The sequence below is a fragment of the Gallinula chloropus genome (assembly GCF_964237585.1).
Source record: "Gallinula chloropus genome assembly, chromosome: 2".
In the NCBI taxonomy this organism is placed as follows: Eukaryota; Metazoa; Chordata; class Aves; order Gruiformes; family Rallidae; genus Gallinula; species Gallinula chloropus.
In genome coordinates, this window is record NC_140086.1 from 36,453,647 (window position 1) to 36,474,644 (window position 20,998).

The following is a 20,998-nucleotide window of genomic DNA, read 5'->3' on the forward strand; positions in this document are numbered from 1 at the left end:
AGAAGAAAACAGCTTGTTCCATTTAAAACAACTTTAAACAAATTGAAATTCTTTAAATAGGCTTCTTTGGTAGAAATTATCCGCGGAAACAAATCCGAGTCCCGCTGTCCTAAAACCCGCTTGCACACGTTCTCTTCGGCCCACGCTCCACTAGAGGACACTGCGATCTCACTCGTGTCCCGGCGGGGACGCCGGCTGCTGGCCCGCGGGGAAGCGAGAGCCGAGCAGCGTTCCAGGCGGAGAGCAGCCACAGCACTGCGGCGTCTCGCGTGGAAAGACGCCTGTGGAATGCCGCCAAACAGCACGGGAATCCAGCCTTAACGAGGCAAAAACCCGCTCGGCCGGGCCATCGGCAGGCAGCGGTGCTGTCTGGGTGCACCCGCGGCGGGCGCCGGGTTGCCGCGCCCGAGCAGCGCGATAGGTGGCCCCAGAGCATCGCCGCCACCTCCGCCCGCCTAAAGATGATCCCTCATCGACGTGCAAAAGATCGATACTGTTGTGATTATTACCGCTATTACAGAGGCAATTATGTAGAACCTGGCTGCTAATTACGGATGGATTCATTAGATACGGAGGTGAAAACAAGAGTGCGCTGGTAAACCAACGCTCTGCTCGTCATTTCCCATTGCTCTTTGCCCGAGAGTCCGAGAGACCGGGTAGCACTTACTTTGCGCGTTAGGGTTCCTCAAGAACTGCCTTTGATTCTTCCTTTGGGTCCTGCTGTTCCGGTAATCAGTGTCTCCACAGTTGCAGTCTTTGTCTTTAGCACTGTATCCCCGGGAGTGTATGCTGCGGGTCCTCTTCCTGATGGCAAGTATGTCGCTAGGTACTTTACACTTGTGGATCCGAAGTTTGCCGGAAGCATCCTCCGTGCACTGCCACTTCTGTGAGGGAGGGAAATGAAGAAGGTTTCACAGCTGCCTTCCAAAGCCCTGCTACTTGCAGGTGGGTTGCAAAAAAGAAGACAGGCAAATTGCTTTAAAAATTAAGCAGCCCCTTAAATAACGAACTGAGAAGGGAAACATTTCAAGGGACTAAATTCACTCACATTCTCCTCAGCGAATCTCTCATGCTAAGCAAACATAAACTTAAATGAAATCACTGCAAATCTGCATAAAAAATACAACCTAGCCAAAAAAGATATATAACTCAGGAGTTTCTAGACTAAACACATCCCCGAAAGGAGCAAGTAAAAAGTCTAAATTTACTGAGTCACAGAGTACAGCTGTCAGGGCTGTTTTCAGCAACTCTTTTTTCCTTTGAAAAAACAAACTTTGTTCCTTTGTTCCATGAGCTATTTCTAACATGATTCAGTGGAAAATAATAAAAATAATAAAGAAATTCCTCAGAAATGATGATAAACTGGTTCAGTTGCAGGTTTCCTTGGAAATGTGGACAAATTGTGAATGTATTCATAGCAAAATACATGAACTGCTAAGAGCTACTAATTTATTTCCTTACCAACAGCCAGAGCTAGGACCTGCACCCTAAGACATGCCCCTGCAAACCATGCCACTCAGACCTACAAACATTGCTGGCTCTTTATATTTTATGTGAAAAGGGAGAAGCCTGAAAGTGTGATACTCCCAGCCAGCATCCCTACACCCAGCAAGTGCAAGCCAGGACCTACCTTAGGCACCCTAAACAAGTAAATTATCTTGGGTAAACTGCTTTGGATACTTAAATCTCAAGATTTGTATCAGACATGGGAGAAAAAGATGCAGTTTGGAAGAAGTACCTATAAAAGGCGTTGTATGAGTGCTGGATATCAGAGCAAGTGTGGGAGAATAAGAGGAAACAGAGTTTTTTCAAGCTTGTCTGCACAGTATCTGTCTGACTTGATTATCAACATCACTGAACCAGATGGAAGATTCCAGGTGGATTTTTCCAGTGGATCCTGCTATCTTAAAAATGCTTCAGAAAGCAACTGGGATTTTAATTTCCTTTCCACACTGAACTGTCTTAAAAAAGCTAGATGACTTTTTTTTTTTTAAACATGCATAGGTGCTGACAGATCACAGCTTTTTTGCCCATGCCCAAAACTTGCCATATATGGCTGCTGGGTTATAGCTGGCACTCGTAACACCCTATGCACAAGCTAAGAAGCCTGTGAAGATTTTAAGTCAGTGGTAGTCCAAAAAACAATGGGGAGAACTAGAAATAGTATGTCTATTTATAATTTGGATACAACTATAAATGACTATTACCCAACTACAGAATCACTAGGTTGGAAAAGACCTTTAAGATCATTGAGTCCAACCATTCCTGTTCTATGCTAAACCATATCTCTAAGTACCTCATCCACTCATGTTTTGAACACATCGAGGGATGTGTGACTGGATGGTGGTGACTGGATGGTGGTGACTCAACCACCTCCCTGGGCAGCCTGTTCCTGTTTTGAGTTCACTTGTGCATCTTAAGCCACAATGACCAGACTTTGCATACAAAGCAATTAAGTTTGGCTGAATAGTGTAGAGAATGAAACTCAACAATGCTACCACTTAATTTTTGAAATGAACACTAATATCAGGTCACATACATTTTGGGAATCTCTTCCATTAAGTAATGGCTGCTCTAGACTGTTTTGAGGGTGCTGTCAAGCAGACTGAAGAGTGAAGAAAGAAAACTAATCCTCAGGTAGATTCGCTGACCTGATAACCTGAGGAGTGAGCTGATGTGCCTCCGAACAACAGCACCATGAGAGCACTCTCTGACTGAGCTGGAAGATGGATTCCATGCTCAGAGACCTTGCTTGTGGATTGGCATGACTTTGATCCTGGAACAGTAAACTATGTGTAAAAAGGCCACAGACTTGCACATGTCTGATGGTTGCCTGAAAAATTACACTCATGCTCAGACTTCCAGTCTAAACACACACCTACAAGTGACAAGGTGGCTTTCTACAAGTAAAGGTGTCTGAGATCTGTAACACTTTGCAGGGTTTTATTCTGCAAAGCACGGCACTCTTCCTACGGCAGCAAGAGAAGATTGTTGCAGGATAAGAACCAACTGCACCGCTGGATCTCCTGTGTTTGGTGGGTAGATGTTATGTGTGTAAATATATGGCACTAGTTTTTAGTGAGTCTCAAAAGCACCATTATAAAGTAAAATAAGTATTGCCTTTGTCTAACATTAATTATAGCAAGAGATTCAAGGAGTGGCTTCAATAGCCATTTAGATCACTTTTAACAGTATTATGACTAACATCAAAACAACACCCTCTGTGTTACAAGCCAGTAATAGTTTTCTATTTAAAACAGATTGAGTGTGATTCAGTTCCTCTTTTTTATTTTATTTTTTATTTTACTTTAAGATGTGCCATTATAAAGATGCTTCAGAGTTCTCAGATGGAATTTTTTAGACTAACTTTCCTGAATCCCTGCCCGTGCCAGCGTAATCAGGCAGTGAGTAGGCATTATGCAGGAAGTCATAACAGTGCTTCTGCTCATCTTTGGATCTATAAAACGCATTAATGCACATAAAAGAAGATCTGACTGATGCACTGCCCCTTCTCCCCTGATTTTTATCTTCCTTCCTACTATGAATACCCAACTATTCTTTGAAAGTCCAGGACTATTAGGTTTGGTTTCTGGGCCCCCATTTCTCCATCAATAAAAAGAACACTGGCACATACACAAACTAAGTACGTCTCCATTAAATTTTAATTTGTATATGTTTTCTTATTATCCCCATGTTTAATCTTCCTTCACACAGTGATGTTTTGTAAGACACCTAAGTGGATCTAACAATTCACTGTTGCCATAAGAATATGGGATAGTCATTGCTTCTGGCTCCCTGCTTAGGCACCCCTGTGCTGATTTATTCCCTCCCCAGAAGAACTAACTCAGAACTGAAAAAATCCCCAACTAATGGGAGTGGAAAAGCAGGGCCTTTCCATTTGGCTGCAACAAGCTGTTACATAGTTTCAGATATGTTGTGAAACTTAACCTGTGTCAGCCTTTTTTCCTGTCACTGACTCATCTTTTCCTTCTTTCATCTCATTTCATCACCTGCCCTCCAGCAATTACTTCCCTCTCACTTTGGCTCTCCACCTCATTTTCCTTCCACCTCAGTTTAACTTCAGAGGCGAAGCAAACAGGAGAGGATCCTTAATACTCACACACCACGTGGTGGGACTATCCTGCTGCGGGGGGGGGTGGGGGGGGTGGGGGTGGGGTGGGGGGAGGCTTTGCCTGTTTACAGCTGCCCAAACCAAAGCAGGGTGCATTCTGCACACTCGTTTGGGGCTCTGGCTGGCTCTGCATATGCTGGCTGCCAGCTCTCCCTAGAGCCCTCCCTGTCCTGGGCAGCAAATTGCAGAGGCAGCTTAGGAGAGGTAACGGTGTGAAAGGACTGGGCATCCTATGAAGGGCTGTGGAGGACTTTGGGTTTGTCTAGTTTGGAGAAAAAAAACAGGCCTAGGGGTAATGTAATTTCTTTCTACAGCTTCTGGAGGACGGGGAGGGGAAAAGGAGGAGCTGAGCTCTTCTCTCTCACATCTGGTGATAGGACATGTGGGAATGGTTCACAGCTATGCCAGGGGAGGTGTAGATTGGTCATTAGGAATCATTTCTTTACTGAGAGGGTGGTCAAACACCAGGACAGGTTTCCTAGAGAGGTGGTCTATGCCCCAAGTTGTCAGTGTTTGAGAAGCACTTGGACAATGCCCTTAACAACATGCTTTAACTTTTGGTCAGCCCTGAAGTTTTCAGGCAGTTAGACTCAATGGTCATTGTAGGTTTCTTCCAACTGAATGATCCTATCCTATACTAGTCTGTCCCATCCCATCCCATCCCATCCCATCCCATCCCATCCCATCCCATCCCATCCCATCCCATCCTATCATTCAGAAGCTTGAGCTGCTTAAATCTCTGCCAAACCTGAACTTTAAACACATAAGTAAACATGTAAATAAAATGCAAGTGTGACTAACATGTCAAGAGAGGTGATTCTCCCCTACTCCACTCCCCAGTAGAAGAAAGATGTTAACCTGCTGGAGCAAGTCTAGAGGAAAGCCACAAAGATGCTCAGAGGGCTGGAGCATCTCTCCTATGAAGACAGATTTGGGTTGTTCAGCCTGCAGAAAAGAAGACCTTATAGCACCTAAAGGTGCTATAAGGGTGCCTTGTAAAGGGTGCCTTATAAAGGGTGCCTGCAGGAAAGCTGGAGAGGGACTGTTTACAAGGGCATGGAGTGACAGGATAAATGCTAATGGCTTTAAGCTGGAGTAGAGCAGATTTAAATTAGACATTAGGAAGAAATTCTTCCCTGTGAGGGCGGTGAGGCCCTGGCACAGGCTGCCCAGAGAAGCTGTGGCTGCCCCCTCCCTAGCAGTGTTCAAGCCCAGGTTGGATGGGACTTTGGGCAACCTGGTCTAGTGAGGGTGTCCCTGCCCATGGCAGGGGATTGGAACTAGACGGGCTTTGAGGTTCCTTCCAACCCAAACCAGTCTGTGGTTCTATAATAAGTACACATGCTTAAGACGGGAGGCAAACACAGGACTGCAGCAGGGCTGTAGCATGAGCTTTTCCTCATATGATGAACTTGGCATGACATATTTTCTTCTGGGGTTAGAAATTTGCCCTTATAAAGTCATTTCAAAGGCAAAGGGGAGCAAATGGGCTGGTTAAATGGTATTGTTTGTACTTGGTGGTTTTGCTTTGTGCTAATACTGGCATGGCTCTAGTTGCACCTTATAGCTGCATGAGGGAGACAACAGCAAATGATTTCATAAATACCTTGGTTCTCCATTTCCTGCTGTGGATCAGTTTGTGCCACAGCCTTAAAAATAAATATTATGTTACCAAATATAATTAAGACATAAAAATTATATATTCAGTATGAAACATTCTGGTGCACTGCACTATAATATCTACTTCAGCAGGATTTCAAATCCACTGTGTTTAGTTATTAGGCTGTGAAAATATGAGAGAGTTGGTGCCCCCTTAAATAGAGGTAAAATTAATTAGACCATTCCTGAAAGGTGTCTTAGCAGTGGGCAAGCTGAGGATTTCTATGAAATATAATTACCTGGTATTTGTAGTACACTTCAATGTTAAATATCTTGTCAGATTTTATCACAAAGCTATGAAACCCTGAAGAACATGCAACCGGAAATACAACACGGTGACAGTATTTTTACAGGTGCTTTTTCTATTTGGTAATGTATGACTGACTTTGATCATTATTGCTCAGCCTAGGGAATGTTAAGATAAGGCGTGAAAAGGAAGACTTCATGAATTTAAGCATGTCCTCATTTCCCTTTTCTTCCTGTTTTAAAAGTTATGATCTAAATTTGCAAACAGTTTAGAGAAATAAATACCTCAATGGGCAGTGTATGCCTGTACCATTCTCCTCTGTTAGCAGTAACCAGATGTGGGTGAGTGTCAGGGCACCTAATCTGACAATACTGGTAAGGGACTCTGGCCTAAGGCTGTGCTACTGCAGTAACTGAGTCCTGGTTTTGCTTCCTCTATGCCACTCAAAGAGACCACGTCACACAGCGTGTTGAAAAATGCCCTGTAAGTAAATAGTAGAGAGCAGCAGCAGTTTATTTCTGCTGAGCTGGGCCTGAATACTTAGAAATGTTTATGGGCTAAGGCCCTCTACTCATTCCCACAGAGCAGTCATGAACCCTGGTCCTGACCGAGGCGCCTAAACGCTCCTGGAAATATTAATCTGTGTTGTTACTTCTCAGCAGTATTTGAACATTGCACGCGAGTGCAGCTGTTTAACAGCGTGCCAGGTTTGCTCAGGGAATTTGGGATTGCTGCATATTTGTGGAATAAAAATCCCCTCCTTCATTTTAGAACCGGGTTGATGCAGCCTGTAAAGGCAGATCCCAATTTTTGCACAATTCCTTCATAACTGGACCACCTTATATCGAATCAGATAATCCAGAGTATACTGATATGAATATATTCAGAGATGGTTATTTATATACAGCCTTACCCCCTGAGAAACTGTTCCTGAAAAGTGCAATGATCAGTGGTTCAACAAATAGGGAACCAATTTGATCTGTAAGAACTGATGTCATATAGGGGGAAATGTATGACAGACTTTAGAAATGCATTCAGTTAACAGGGACAGAATTGGAGGGGAAAAAAATGAATAAATTAATCATTGTATAACAGAAATAGCTATATAAAACCTGCCAACTTTAAGCCACTTCACAGTGTTTAAGAAATGGGAGAAAGATAAAATAGCCTAGGATGTTTACAGACTACACAATTTTGCATTCTTGATGTATAGACAAGATTGATTTTAAGTGTCACAGTTACAGAATTTCTCTTCTTTATAAAAAATGAATGGACTTCTCTAGAAGTGTAGGCACTTAGGTTGAGACATCAAATATTTATTTCACCTCCATAGCATTCTCTACCAGTCTGTAGTTAAAACTCAACATCAAGAAACTTCTGTTATTATCCAATAACTGTCCACTTTCAGGAGTAAACAAGTAGGAGCCAATGAAAAGGATAAACTTAGTCATTCAGTTATAAATAGTACTGATAACAATCTGTTATCTTTGGGTCATATACATTTAATATGCAGAGGACTTAGTTTATACTGTATTTTAGTGAATACTTTAAAATGAAAGAGAATCTCAAAGATATACTACAAAAGTTCTAAGAATTACCCTTGCACAATCTATGTTTCCTGTCTAAACATTTTTTGGTGTGTAAAATTGCTTTTTGAGGAGCCAAAAAAGTCTTTCTGTTAGAGGACACTGATAAGATGGCTGTACAAATGCTGAACAAGGTCCTAGATTTAAAGAGATGAAACCAGTGATCTTCTCAGACTGGAATATCTCTGGATTTTAACCAGAATCAAGCTGGTACTTCAGATTAAGAATTGCTTAAATTTGAAGAATTGTCAAGTCTGGAAAGAGCTGTCTTCTGTTTAATAGGAAACTTAAATATTTAGGCTGAAATGTGAAATATTTAGGCTGAAATATGAAATACTATGCTTTGAAGGATTATTTTTAGAGATAAAGGAACTTATCTTCATATTTGGTTTTAACTCGTAAACAGAGTGGTATTTTAACAAGGGGTATCATAATTTCTGGCAGTTCCTATGAATTCTTGAGCAACTAAGTTGCAGGCATGTTTCTGTCAACTATGAGGGATGACTCTTCAGGGTATAAAGTGAGCAGTAAGTGCAAGAGCTGTTCACGACAGCACTGAATTACATACTTAGTTTTAAGCACATGACTGGTCCCAAACACATATGCTTCCAGTTAAGCCTGTGCATAGATGCTCTGCTGAATTATGAGTAAGAAAAGGTGGTATCAATGGGCAGATGGCAAAGATGACCAAGCTGATGTTCCGGTAAAACAGGTTGATTTCCAAGGCCTTTCAACTCTTGCAAGCATCAGGAGGATGTTTTGAAACCAGGAGGACCTATGAGTGATATTTTATATGCCATATCATAATTTTAGTTGGGTTTTAGTGAGTGCTCAGGGTCTGGCTGTCAGTGTCTGGCCAGCCATCTGACACTTCTGGCCTGCTCTTACCAGCTGATGTGTTTTTATTCATATTCCGCAGCTGGTCATAAAGCTGACCTTTACAAATGTATGGTCTGTGATATTTATTTTATGAGAACATAGATACTTGAGCCAAACCAGACTACACCTAATAAGTCCTATTCTAATTTCCTTTACAATATTATCTGTAAGCTGATTGATGGCAAGTGTTACTTTAGCACTACAAATAAACATGCTTTCAACTGAATGCTGATATGATAATGTGATAAATGTGAAGATGGACAATAAAATTAAATTCTTACTCTAGATTTTCAAATGGTGAAGGATACGTGAGAAGTTGAGTGTACGAACTATGTAACATGCTCTTTGGATCAGAGCCAGAAGAATCTTGCACATTTACCGCAGAGCTGATGCTTGGATTCAACAACATGTCTCCAGTGACTACCTGTAAAGCCTTAAATCACACTGAGACCTAATCTTAACTACAATCTCACTGTACAGTTTTCAGGTGTATTCTCCAAATGGAACATTATTTCTTCAGAGCGATGTCAAGATATGCTTCCTCAGAAGGAAACATTCTACATCTCTGAAACTGAGGTGCAAGAAAAAGTGAGCTCAAGGGAAGTTAGCAGCTATGGCATGATACCTGTGTAGCTGTTTGAGTTCACAGGCACACATGTCATGCAAACATGGGCAGCCCGATGCATTTTTCCGTTCTGCCCACTGTCAGTGCTTACTGGAGCTGGCAGCAGACCACTGATCTTTACAAGTTTCAGACCTTTGTTGTTCACAAACTGGCAGGTAGTGCTAAGCAGATGGTAGGGGATGTATGCCCATAAAATAAATAGACCTGTGTCTGGGTTTGGCTGCCAAGTCATCCAACCTAAGAGCTAAAATTTTAAACGCCAGGTTTCACAGTCCTCATTTGGGGCGGTACCTTATTTTTTCCCCTCTGTTGGGAAAATTTTAAAAGTAAGGTTGTGATTTATGCAATTTTTGTAAGACGATAAAAATGCATGTTTGGCTGTGGATTTGATACTGATTGTAAATAATGAACAGCACACTAGAGATCCCTGGCCTATCAGTCATGAGACCTGGGAAACAGTGTTCAGTCCCAGAAGTCAAAATTATGCCTCAGGAAAATTTCTATGACTCAGGCTGGTGGAGAGAAAAAGAATGAATACTTATGAATTAACTGAACTCCTTAATTACATGTTTAGGTAAGGCAAGAGAGGAAAAACTGTGTAAATGAAAACAAAGTTAGCATGCTTTTTTTTGCTGTTTTCTAAGTATTCAGAAGAATTTCATGCGTGAGAAGATGGAGCGAGTTCAACAAAAATAATCTGCCAGAGGATTTAAGAGCAGCTTGCCTCTAAACCTCCTGAACTAACACATATTCTCATCTCAGGTAATTTAAGTGGAAAGTGGAGAGGAAATTTGTGTCATGATAAGGCTGTATTAATCCAGAAAAACCTTTGTTCACATGCTATTATTTCCACTCTATGGGAAAATTGACAAAGTTTTAGTTAAAAGTTTGCACTGACTGATCCCTGTTTTAAAACAACAGCAGGGGTAGTTCTTTCTATGCTGTGTGCCTTTTCACAGTAAAGATGAGAGGAGAAACATGTACTAATGAAAAAAAACACAAACCCTGCAAACCATTTAAATGCCAAGACACATCAGTGGTCACTACTAAAACAACTGGGCTCAATCAGGTGAGCTCAGTAAGTTACATCACATAAACTGGTGACAAATTTGGCATATAAACCTCTGGTTCTCATTATAATTTCTTGAGGGCTTTCTGAGATGTACAAGAGGGACTGCAAAGGAAATTTCTACCCTCCACCAAGCCCCAAAGCTGAGCAGAGAGTCCACCCTGCTGGTCCTCCCTTTGCAGGGGGAATGAACCTGGCCCAAGTGTGATGAGACCAGCTGTACTGTGGATGAGTGCAGATCAACAGCTGGGTCAGAGCAGGAGCCCTGATATCCAGTCTGTATCCAAATAGGGCATGGGCAGGTGATGCATAACTCATAAGATGGACAAAATTAACAGCAATTCCCAAGTTACAAAGCTGAGGAGAAGGAAGAAAACATGGAATTCTCAAGTCTAGGTATTAAGCAAGGAAAAATTAAGAGCATGTGCAACTCTGGAAGGAACATCTGGAGGTCATTTGTCCAACCTTCTCCTCAAAGTAAGAACATTATTAGATTTTGCATCCCTGGAAGGACCTTCCATAGCCTCTTTGGGCTTCAGTGCTTCATTATTCTTATAGTAACATTTCTTTGAACACACCTAGTCAGACTTTCCCTTGCTGCAACTAGCTTATTGCTTGTAACTCTTCTGCTGTGCACCTCCAAGATGCACCTGGGTCTGTCTTCTCTCTAATTAGCCATTAGTTAGTCGAAGCAAGTAATTAGATTCCCCCTTTGCTTTCAGTTCTTCTGGTTAAAAAAAACTTCTGCCCTTCTTCAGTACATCCTGACCACCTCTGGGGTCCTCCGCGGGACTTGCTCCAGTGTACCAAAGTCCCTTTGCTAATGGAGGTCCCAACCTAAATGCAGCACTCCAGCTGCAGCTTGCAAGCACCAAGAAGAGGTGAGTGACCACTTCCCATGACCCATTAGCTGTGCTTTCACTAATGCAGTTCCAGCAGGCAGTCTTCTCCCCTGCAAGGGCTCACCACTGATCCACTGGCTGAAGGTAACTCAAAAGTGAACATATCCATGCACTTGGGCACGTTCCACACCTGATATGCTTTCAAGGAGATGAGTGAACTTTTGGAAACTGTCCTTCTGTGAAGGGGATTATGAAAAAATAGCAAGGGGAAGGTGGTCTATGGTGAAAATGATGTAATCTGTCAATGGTGCTGAAAAAATTAAATTTAAAAAAAATTATGAGGAAAGAAGTTTAACTTAATTTTGCCCGCATTTTATAACTATTTTTTCCTTAATGAAACAAAACTTGGGTTTTTTGTAACTCATAAGCCTTACTCTTTTGCAGCTCAATGTAATCTATAATTAAATTTCTGGACTTCTATTTTTTGCAAAGTAATTTGGAACTTAAATTGATTCTTGCAATTATGCAGAATGTTTTCTTTCCCTTTTTATGTTTACTTACTTTCAGTTAGAAAGTGTGCATAGAAAAAAATTGAAATTTTGAAACTTTCATTTAAAAAATGGTCTCTGTTAAGCCAGGTTCTCTTTTCTTCCTCCTTTTTTTCTAAAAAAAAAAATTTATTTCAACTTGACTTATTAAATAGAAAGATGAAGCAATTATTTTCCTGAGTACTACATCCTTGGAGATTTTGGAACCAGCAGATCTCAGGATCACACCTCATTTCAATACAGGAAAACCCCCTCCCAATAGTGTTCTCCATTTCAAATTAACCAGATACTGACTTAAGTAAGCTAAAATGAAGAACAAGCTCTAAATGTACTAGACAGTACATTGGTGTATTAGTTCACCAAACACTTACTCTTAGTTACATTTAGCAGCAACTTCCCACTGACCGGGAATTTAATTATTTAAAAATCTGTCAGCAATCATTTGTTCTGTGAAAGTGATTTTACTCTAAGTCATGTTAACAGCAACTGGTTAGAGTAAATTTAGGAAGTATTACAAACCACCATATTTAAAATTAAGATTTTATATGTATATATATATGTATCTATGCAATTGAAATTAAAGATTTTAATCTCAAAAGATGACACAAAGTGAAGACCCACATAATAATATTTCCTTTTTCTCTCTTCCAAGAGGTACAAAATAGCTAAGGTGGAATTCAATGAGGGAACCTCATATTAAGCTATGATGCCTCATATTGCACACTGGAAACCAGCTGTGCTAAAGTAAAATTATTTGGCCTATTAGCTTTTAATTTTCTTCAACAGCTTTTCAATATGGACAAATTCCTGTGGACACTTATTTTACACAGCAGTGCCTTGCCGATGGTCATGTCATGTCCTATGTCCCTCTTTAAATATATTCCCTTCCTATTCTATATTGATTTTCCTGTTAGCACCGGACTATTTTGGTGTCCCTGTTTAAAAAAATAATTTATATACCTTCATGGCTAGGTGTGAAGTTTGGTCTTAAAAAGATCACTTTGGCCCTGCCTTTCTTTCAGCCACGAAGGATGGCTGCTGGGCTCTGTGGAGCTGATGCATCTTCAGCTTTTAAAGGACCTCGAGGAAGTTTGTAGTTGGAAGAGCCACTATCAAACACCATTTCTCTTATAAGATCTTTGTTGGCTCAAGACCTTCTTCCTGCTCCCTTTGATCAAACATGATTCACTGATAAGGGATGGAATGACAAGTCTACCACAGTGGGCTGTGAAGAGGGCTGCGAACAGTGTTTCCTACCCATCCAGGTGTTGTATCTGGTCAAGATGCTTAATCTTTTCTATTCACATGTGGAACATTAAAGCTATTCTAACTCGGGATTTTGGCATAAGAGGTAATAAATATAAGAAATAATTGCAAAGAAAATATTTTGGCATTTTAAAACTAAACATTTTAGCGTCTAACAGTCTAAATGACTTCATTGATCTCCTTTAGTTTTTATAAAAATGTTCAGTTTTTCAAATTTAATCTCTGTTTACAATGGCAGTGTTTGAACTCCTGAAAACTTTGCCCTTGGGTGAGACTGCAATATTGTGTATATCCCTTCAAAAGTGTCTGCATTTAAGCAGCATGTGTGAGGTGAGAGCTGTGGCGGAGAACCTGATCGAGGATGTGCCAGCCAAAACATATTCGAGTCCAATCTGGGATTAACCAAGATTTACTGTAACACTACGCTCTAATGAATGAGAAGGGGAAAGGTGGGGTCGGAGCTTTTCTCTAAGTGAGCAAGTTCTCCCCAGCGCCCTCCGATTTGCTGTGTAGAGCCCTACCTGCCCTGGGCAAGGCACCATGGGTGGCTGCAGATGGTATAGTGGAGCACAGTAAGGCTTTATGCTCCTGTTCAAAACAGCTTGCTGATATTTCAGTGCCAGGCCTATGGCTGTCTGCAGCAGTCTGAGCAAACATCTAAGCGAAAGGCACGAGCGCCTGCCTGTGAGAAATCACCTCACACTCCTCCAGAGAGGTGTCTGAGGACAGGGATGGAGGGGTAGGATGGCAGAGTGGGGGTAAGCCACTGCGTGGGGGGCCCCCGAGCGTGTGCCTGGCTGGGGGTAGTGTCAGTGGGAAGGCAGACAGCTTCCTTCCATGTCTCCCTAGTAAATTCATCTCCATATTTTACCATAGGTAGTGCATTAATTCAGAATGGTTTGAAGAGAATTTGGAGTCAGACTCACTTTTCTTGTAATATAGCTCACTCCCTGTATGTGCACTGCAGAGCTGCAGGTGTAAGCATCCTAGTCAGGGATGCAGTAACTTCTGCTTGCGTGAGCAGGCAATTGGATCTTTGTGTCAGTCAGGCATTCTGCTGAAATCATTAAGGCTAAGCAAAGAAAAAGTAGTGCTTGGGTATTGCTGTCTGGGTCCTTACAGCGACCACAAGCAGTAAGCGTCTCTGAGCAAGGGAACTCTTCTATTAAAGGTGTTTCAATAAATAATGAAGTATGATGATTACCAAGTGTGTTGTCCAATTGTTATTCCAGCAAATGAAGTCATGTGTAACCATAGGAGTTTGCTCCAATGATTCTGAATTACCTCAGTGAGTATAAACTTTCACTGGTCTAAAAGATCTCTCCCTTGTAATTATTTGAATTATCTTGCATATTAAGCAATGCACTAAAATAAAGAAAAAGTAGTAATCTAATGTTACATTTAAGTGTAGGAGTCTTACCATAAGCCCTGTACTGAGATGGCGAACTGAGGACAAGCCCTCTAATGCCTTAAATTGGACCATTGCTTAGAGCAATTTACATCTGGTTTTCTTTGCTCTGGAGATATTCAGAATAATAGGCTATTCCAAATGCCATACTCTTCATATTCTTTTGACTCATCATGAAAAACAGGTACATAGGAGACTGCAGTTGCTTGTGGCTTACCTGTCCTGGCTGTTCACAAGCTGTCTGGTATCTTGCTTGTTGGCATAATTCTTTTACTCTCTCATATTTTGGTAGTTGATTTGACTGCTGAGTGGTTTTGTTGGGTTCCTCCTTTTTGCGTAGAAATTTTCTTTAAAAAATACAAAGTTCAGTTTAGGCACATTCTTCTAAAATCCATGAATGATTAATGCAACTAGAAAAGTAAAGCTACTTGAAGATTTAAAGTCTTCTCAGGGGAAAAAAATCCCCACATTTTTGTAACTGACCTTCAACGTAGGTCATGTAGTGAAAAAAAAAAAAAAGGCTCAGGTGATTTGCTGGAAATTACCCAAAGTGAAATAAGGGTTGCTGAAATATGTCTAACTGATACGGTTCAGCACCATTCATACATAAATGTATGTTCTTCCACAGAGCAAAACATGCTGAAGTAGTACTCTGCTGGCTGAAAAGCCTTGCTGAAGAGACTACGGGGCTTCTGTACTCATTCAGCACTATGTTGACTGTATCTTATTCATTGCAATGTGTCTTATATGCCCTGTTTTGTACTACATCACACAAGATATCCATAATCTGTAAAGCCATAAAATGCCACGAGGAAATTGCTGTACAAATTTTTACCTAGAGTAAAATTTTCACAGCAGTAATTGGCAAGATGAAAGGGTATAAAGAGGTACCAGTGAAAAGAGGAGTGGTTATAGACATAAACCTCATTTACACATAAGTTTTTCCTTAGCTAGAACAGAAATGAAGAATGCTGCCAATATGTGATGGAAAATACAAAATCAGTTGATAAGAGGATTCTGCACAGCTGGATTTGAAACAGAGATTTGGAAAGAAAATGAGTTACATGATGACATAAGTGGTCAGAAGTACGATGTTAGAGAAAAAGAAGGTACCGGTCAGGAGAGTCACCAGAAAAGCATATTTTCAAATTTCTTCAGGGGCTGTGATTTAGCAGCACAGCAGCCTGCAAAGCCAGTGGTGGGAAACTAGGAAACAAGTCAGGCCTCTAAATTCGCTGGCAAAATTTACTACTTCACTGACCATAAAAAAGGAAGAGGAGTGACTGGAAAGGAGAGCATGTACAAGAGAGTGTTCCCAGTAGGCAGGCTCTCCCAAAACTCTCTCACCCCTAATAATTACCCTCTTTCCACCAGAAATGTGTCACGCCAAATTTTGGTCTTCTTGTTTGTTCGGAACCTGAAAGCAAAATAATAATATTTAGTGCTGGCACCTATGTATAGTGCTGTGAGTGTTAACAGTTTATTTTTGAAAAATCACCTCTCCACTTACATATACCTGCAATTTTATAGGTGTGCTATTTAAGAAACTCTTCAAATGTGAAAGCTGTGGCCATTGGCATGACATGGCTCATTTTCACAGAATCTTTTTCCACTCAGATGTTGATTTACTTAGGTATTTGCTTCTGAACTGGCTAAAATAACCCCGCTGGGACCCACCTGTTTCCTGGCCTCTCCAGGTCCAGAAGCTTTAGGACAGATTTACCATCCATATCTGGAGGCGTGTCAAGTCCTGCTATATCCAGAATTGTTGGAGCAAGGTCAATATTCAGAACTATTTGAGGCACTCTGCAAATCAACAGGAAAGGTCATAGTTGTCATGTGTCCAATATGTAAGTCTTGACATTCTATTCGAAACAGAATGTTAATTAATGTTTATTGGGGCTTTGAAGATGTAAATCTCCACAGAAGTGTTAAGAAAATCTGCTTTGAAGGCTACAACTCCAAGAACAACAGGCCAGTACTGCAGGTTGGCATCACAAAGAAAATGCTGAGCACGATAAGACAAGGAGATCCAGTGGTTACAATTCTCTTATCTCATTGACTTTGAGGGCATGATGCCATCCGTTCACCTAAACCAGAAAGTGAGCAACTACTTTTAAAAAGCAAACCCCAAAGTGTAACCCTTAAATCATGCAACTTTCTCATCTGCGTTATAACTCATTAACAATATGCAGAATGAAAGATGTGCCTCTTCATAAGACTCACTGCTTTGCAATAGTAGGGCATCCTTTATGCAATGAAACTAGGCAGAGTGATAATTACATGCTCTTAGAAGTATTTTACATTAGGTTCAACAGCTGTGCCAGAGACATAAGAGAACATACACTGATCCCGGCTCTACACTTGGACCACGAATAAAGAAAGGAACTCGAATATCAAAGTCATATGGCATTGACTTCCCCTTGACCAGTCCAAACTGCCCGATATGGTAACCATGGTCAGCGGTGTAAATAATGTAGGTATTCTCCAGTTCTCCCATCTCTGCAAGCATTTGGTATAACTGCAACACATCATAAGAAAAAACTTAAAATTAAACGTGCAAAACATCTTTTGGTGAATAACCATCATGCATAATCCTCGTTTTACCCTTCTAAATTCACAGAATCAAACATGACATTGACGAGGCTGTTGAAACAGACATTCTGGTGTGGGACTTTTTTTTTTTTATCTCACCTTTACATTTCATCTTTACATCTCATCTTTAGTGAGCTGCTAAAAAAATCAACCTAAAAGTTCGACTTCGCATTTGACAGAGGGGAAAATGAAATAGGTCCAGAAAATTAAAATAGAAGAATATGGAAGTACTAGTGTAGTTGCATTTGTATGTCCAGAAGTCATTGTGTACTCAAACACAGCTTGGGAAGAAAAGTCTGCTGCAACTTCAGGTTAAATGGTACCCAGATTTGATTTACTGTGTTAGTCTACAACCTTCTCATTCCTTACAGTTGTGGGCTTGGGAAAAGGCTGTAAATTTTTATTAAAGTTTAAAGAAATCTCTCTGGGGGAAGATCTTTGGTCATGGTGCTTGATTTTGGAACAAAAAGTCATACAAAGTACACCTAATAGTTCATGTATCATGTTACCTATAATTAGCTGTACACTGCATTGCCTAACTTCTGCAAACACTAGCAGACTGACACCTGAGTTGCTGTGATTTGTCAATTCCCAGATTTCAGCTAAGGGACGAACTGTAAAGGGAGTGTGTGAAATGAATAGAAGTTGGCATGTGTGCACCTGTGTCTATCCATGTGTACATGCAGGTGATGCATCTTCTGTTAATACCAGGCTTTATTTTAGGCCTGGTGACTTTTCCCTTTAAAAAAAAAAAAAGTAGCCAGCTTATTCACCCAGAAATTAAAAGGACCAAGTGAGGAGCTTGGCCCTATGTTGCAGAGAACCAGAATTCATTTATACTGAGGATATGTGGTGTAATTCTTTTTGTAGCCCAAGGGTTTTTCCCAGGCTGCGGCTGGAGAAAGTGACAAGTAAGATTGCATTCACAGTAGTTTCTTGCACTCACTCTTTCCATAGAGTCATCAACTGACATCAGGGTCTGAAGTCTTTTGCGCTGCAAGACATTTGTAAACTCCATGTGGATAGGCAGCATGGGGCCTGTGTACTGCATGATCCAGTGCTTGTCCATGTTCGGTGCATAGTTATAGCTGGGAGTGCTGGGAGGAAAAGAAAGGGTCTGAGAAGTTGTGCAGTATCACAAACATTGGAGCAACGTGGAACTCCTCTAATACTGGAATAGTCAACAAGCAGTTAAATCACAAATTCCATGTGGTATCTGGTATTTTTAATGCCAAATCATAAAACATCATAAAACATCATTTCAGAGGCTTCCAGGCTTCATTGGTTCATACATTTGTTCCTCAGAAATCTGTAAACACTTGCTTTCTGAGCTTTCTTTGAGGTTTAAAGACTACTACAAGGTGCATATTAAGATTTGGGATATGCCTCAGAAGAATCTGTAATCATTAAAAACGCTCATATGAATGGTGCATCCCAAAAAGATAAGCAGAAAAATGAAGGAATTCAGAGATCAAAGATGACGACTTCTTCAGTGAGGAAATTACCTTTATATTAGCACAAGTTAAACAACACTCACAAGAAAGATATTAACCTGTGGAATAAAGACATGTTCTAGTCAGTACTAAGAATGGCAACACTGGTGTTACTAGTTTTCAAGACGACCCAAAGAGCAAAAGCACTGACTTTTTTTCCAAAGGCAAGTACAAGTGTGGGCATTGCCAGGACCCTGAGTGCTACCCCTGTGGGGCTGGCTACCCAGGCACAGAGTCACATCTGGTACAAAGCCATGCTGCGGCCTTGAAGGAGAAAGTTAAGAAACTGCAGAAACTGCTGTTAGCAGCACTGTTGGCTCCAGCCTCATGTTCAGTCTCCATCACTTGCCCTCAACCCTCCTATTGATTTCCAGTGATGTGGTAGATGTGCGAATTCCACCTGTACCAAAATAATGTTTGTGTGTTACTTTTCCAATGTGAATGCAAAGCACAGAGCATTATCAGCATAGGATGAACTATACCCACAATACTGAACTAAATGCTATTGATACTAACTCTAACAAGTATGGCGCAGTGTCCTACTGATGAATGGTGCTTTAGGAATTCACAAAAACATCAAAGGAAAAATTCAGGAGAGGTGTTTTATCCATGGGTGATGAATTTTTGAAGGATATTGTCAAAGAAATAAGAATATGTTCACAGAATCATAGAATCATAGGGGTTGGAAGGGACCTCGAGAGATCATCGGGTTCAACCCCCCTGCCAAAGCAGCTCCCTAGCACATATTGCACAGATAGGTGTCCAGATGGGTCTTGAATATCTCCAGAGATGGAGACTCCACCACCTCCCTGGGTAGCCTGTCCCAGGACTCTGTCACCCTCACCGTGAAAAAGTTCTTCCACATGTTGGTGCAGAACTTCCTATGCTCCAAAAATGTCACCTGTGAAGAAAAAGTACTGCAAAAAATATGCCAAATATATTTGTGGCATAGATATACACAGTATAAATGCTCTCCTTCAACCTTGTTATATACCTGGCACACATGACAACTAAAAAGTGAAGAGAAACCAAACAAAGCCCCCTACATACAACTACTTTCCTTCTCTAACACTTGCAGAATTTAGGCTTTGAGAATCTAGGCTTTGTCATTTTGGTGAAGTTTTACTTTTTCGCCATTTCTAATACATGGCAGTACATGATACATGTATTGCAGTATTACATTTGAAAAACAAATGTAAATAGACAATGAAAAAAATCTGTTGTGTGTTTGATAGTTTGATTTCTACTGTTCTTCCTCAGTTTACAACAAAAATGAAATTCAATATTAGTTGACTGTTTAGACACTGAGAATTTTAATGTGTGCATTACCCAAAGGTAAGTTTTCCTCCAGAAATATTTATGTGTAGTTGCCCTTTTGTGAGAGGTAGCACTGAATAATATCCAAACTTTTCATACTGATAACTTAAAGTCACACCTTTGACCAGCTCTTCATTTAGCTTTTGTTTTTCTTGACAGGGTTGCGTGAGATCACAGAATGGTGGAAGCAGTTGATTTTACTGAAGCATTTGACGTTATTGTATTACCTATTAGGTGTATAACCGATAAGTATATATTGTGAGGAAAAAAGTCGGCTGAATGGACAACATAATAGACTGATAGTAAACTGCAATAAATTAATGGAGGCCACATTTTAAACTTGAGACCATTTTTGAGAATTTAGGTAGAATTCAAGAAGTATTAATATATCAAGTACATACAGCTAGTTTTGACTAATCTACTTAACCACTAGCCTCAACGGGAAACAGAAGAGAGACCGTGGTATCACAGGATTTGTGAACAGTGCCTTGACTACATCCTTCCTAAGAAGTATGGAAAGTTTAGCAAAGACAAACATAAATTGAAATTTGTTTTCTGATGGAAACTTTTGTTTCAGGTTGAAAAGTCAAAATTTTCACATTTCCCATTGTAGAAATCTGATTTTTAAAAGGAACTTTTACACCACCTCAAAGTTAATGAAACTGAGCCTGGGAGCACGGCCCTCTAGGTAGCTGGTTTGCCAGCAGCCCCAATGGAGCCCTAGACCTTGAAGAAGCAAGTCTTAGAAGTTTTGGTCATCAAGTATTAGACACATTGTCAGAAAAAAAGGATACTTGCAGTGCAAACTTTCCTCTGTTTCTTTGGAAGTTTGTCAAATGAGGTGCTTTCCCATGAAAGAACTCAGTTTTGATTAATCAGCATTTTCCAGCAAAACTGGGTTGGTTTTTTTTTCAGCAGACTCCTGAGTGCCCCCGCCACAGAGGGATGAGGTGGCTGTGAGCCACGCTCAGCCGGCAGCGCCGTGACAGCCTGCTGCTGTGCCAGGAAGGAGAGCCAGCTGCTGAAGCAGGCTCAGGTCTCACGTTCCCAGGCCATTGTCAGAAGCCTCCTCCATGTAATGGATAGTCTTTAAAAAGCAGCACTCAAAGATTTAGCAGGTTGGTTAAAACCTTTCACAGACACTTTCCAAATGCATTTTGAATTTTCTGGGTGAGAAATGCAGTAGGAAGAGAGTGAGCAGAATTTTCATCCCAGACAATTCAAGGAACAGGACCTACTGTGAAATATCCAATGCCAGTGGCTGATGAGGTGAAACAGAGGTCTGAAGCGGAGGGGAAAGAGTAATAGGGAAGAAGTAGAAAGGAAACCAAA

At 40.8% G+C, this 20,998-nt stretch overlaps 1 protein-coding gene across 6 annotated transcripts in view; it reads right to left on the bottom strand.

Moving 5' to 3' along the window:
- SULF1 (sulfatase 1) overlaps positions 1-20,998 on the bottom strand; it is a gene marked incomplete at both ends in the record, with an annotated part of 63,003 nt that overhangs the window by 13,797 nt on the left and 28,208 nt on the right. For 4 of the 6 annotated variants that reach the window (XM_084259951.1, XM_084259954.1, XM_084259953.1 and 1 more), the window contains 6 exons: positions 668-884; positions 14,479-14,608; positions 15,622-15,678; positions 15,939-16,067; positions 16,607-16,782; positions 17,803-17,953. In XM_084259951.1, the coding sequence (XP_084116077.1) occupies positions 668-884; positions 14,479-14,608; positions 15,622-15,678; positions 15,939-16,067; positions 16,607-16,782; positions 17,803-17,953 (860 nt within the window). The remainder of the gene's footprint in view (positions 1-667; positions 885-14,478; positions 14,609-15,621; positions 15,679-15,938; positions 16,068-16,606; positions 16,783-17,802; positions 17,954-20,998) is intronic. The other 2 variants (XM_084259956.1, XM_084259955.1) reach the window with 2 other exon arrangements.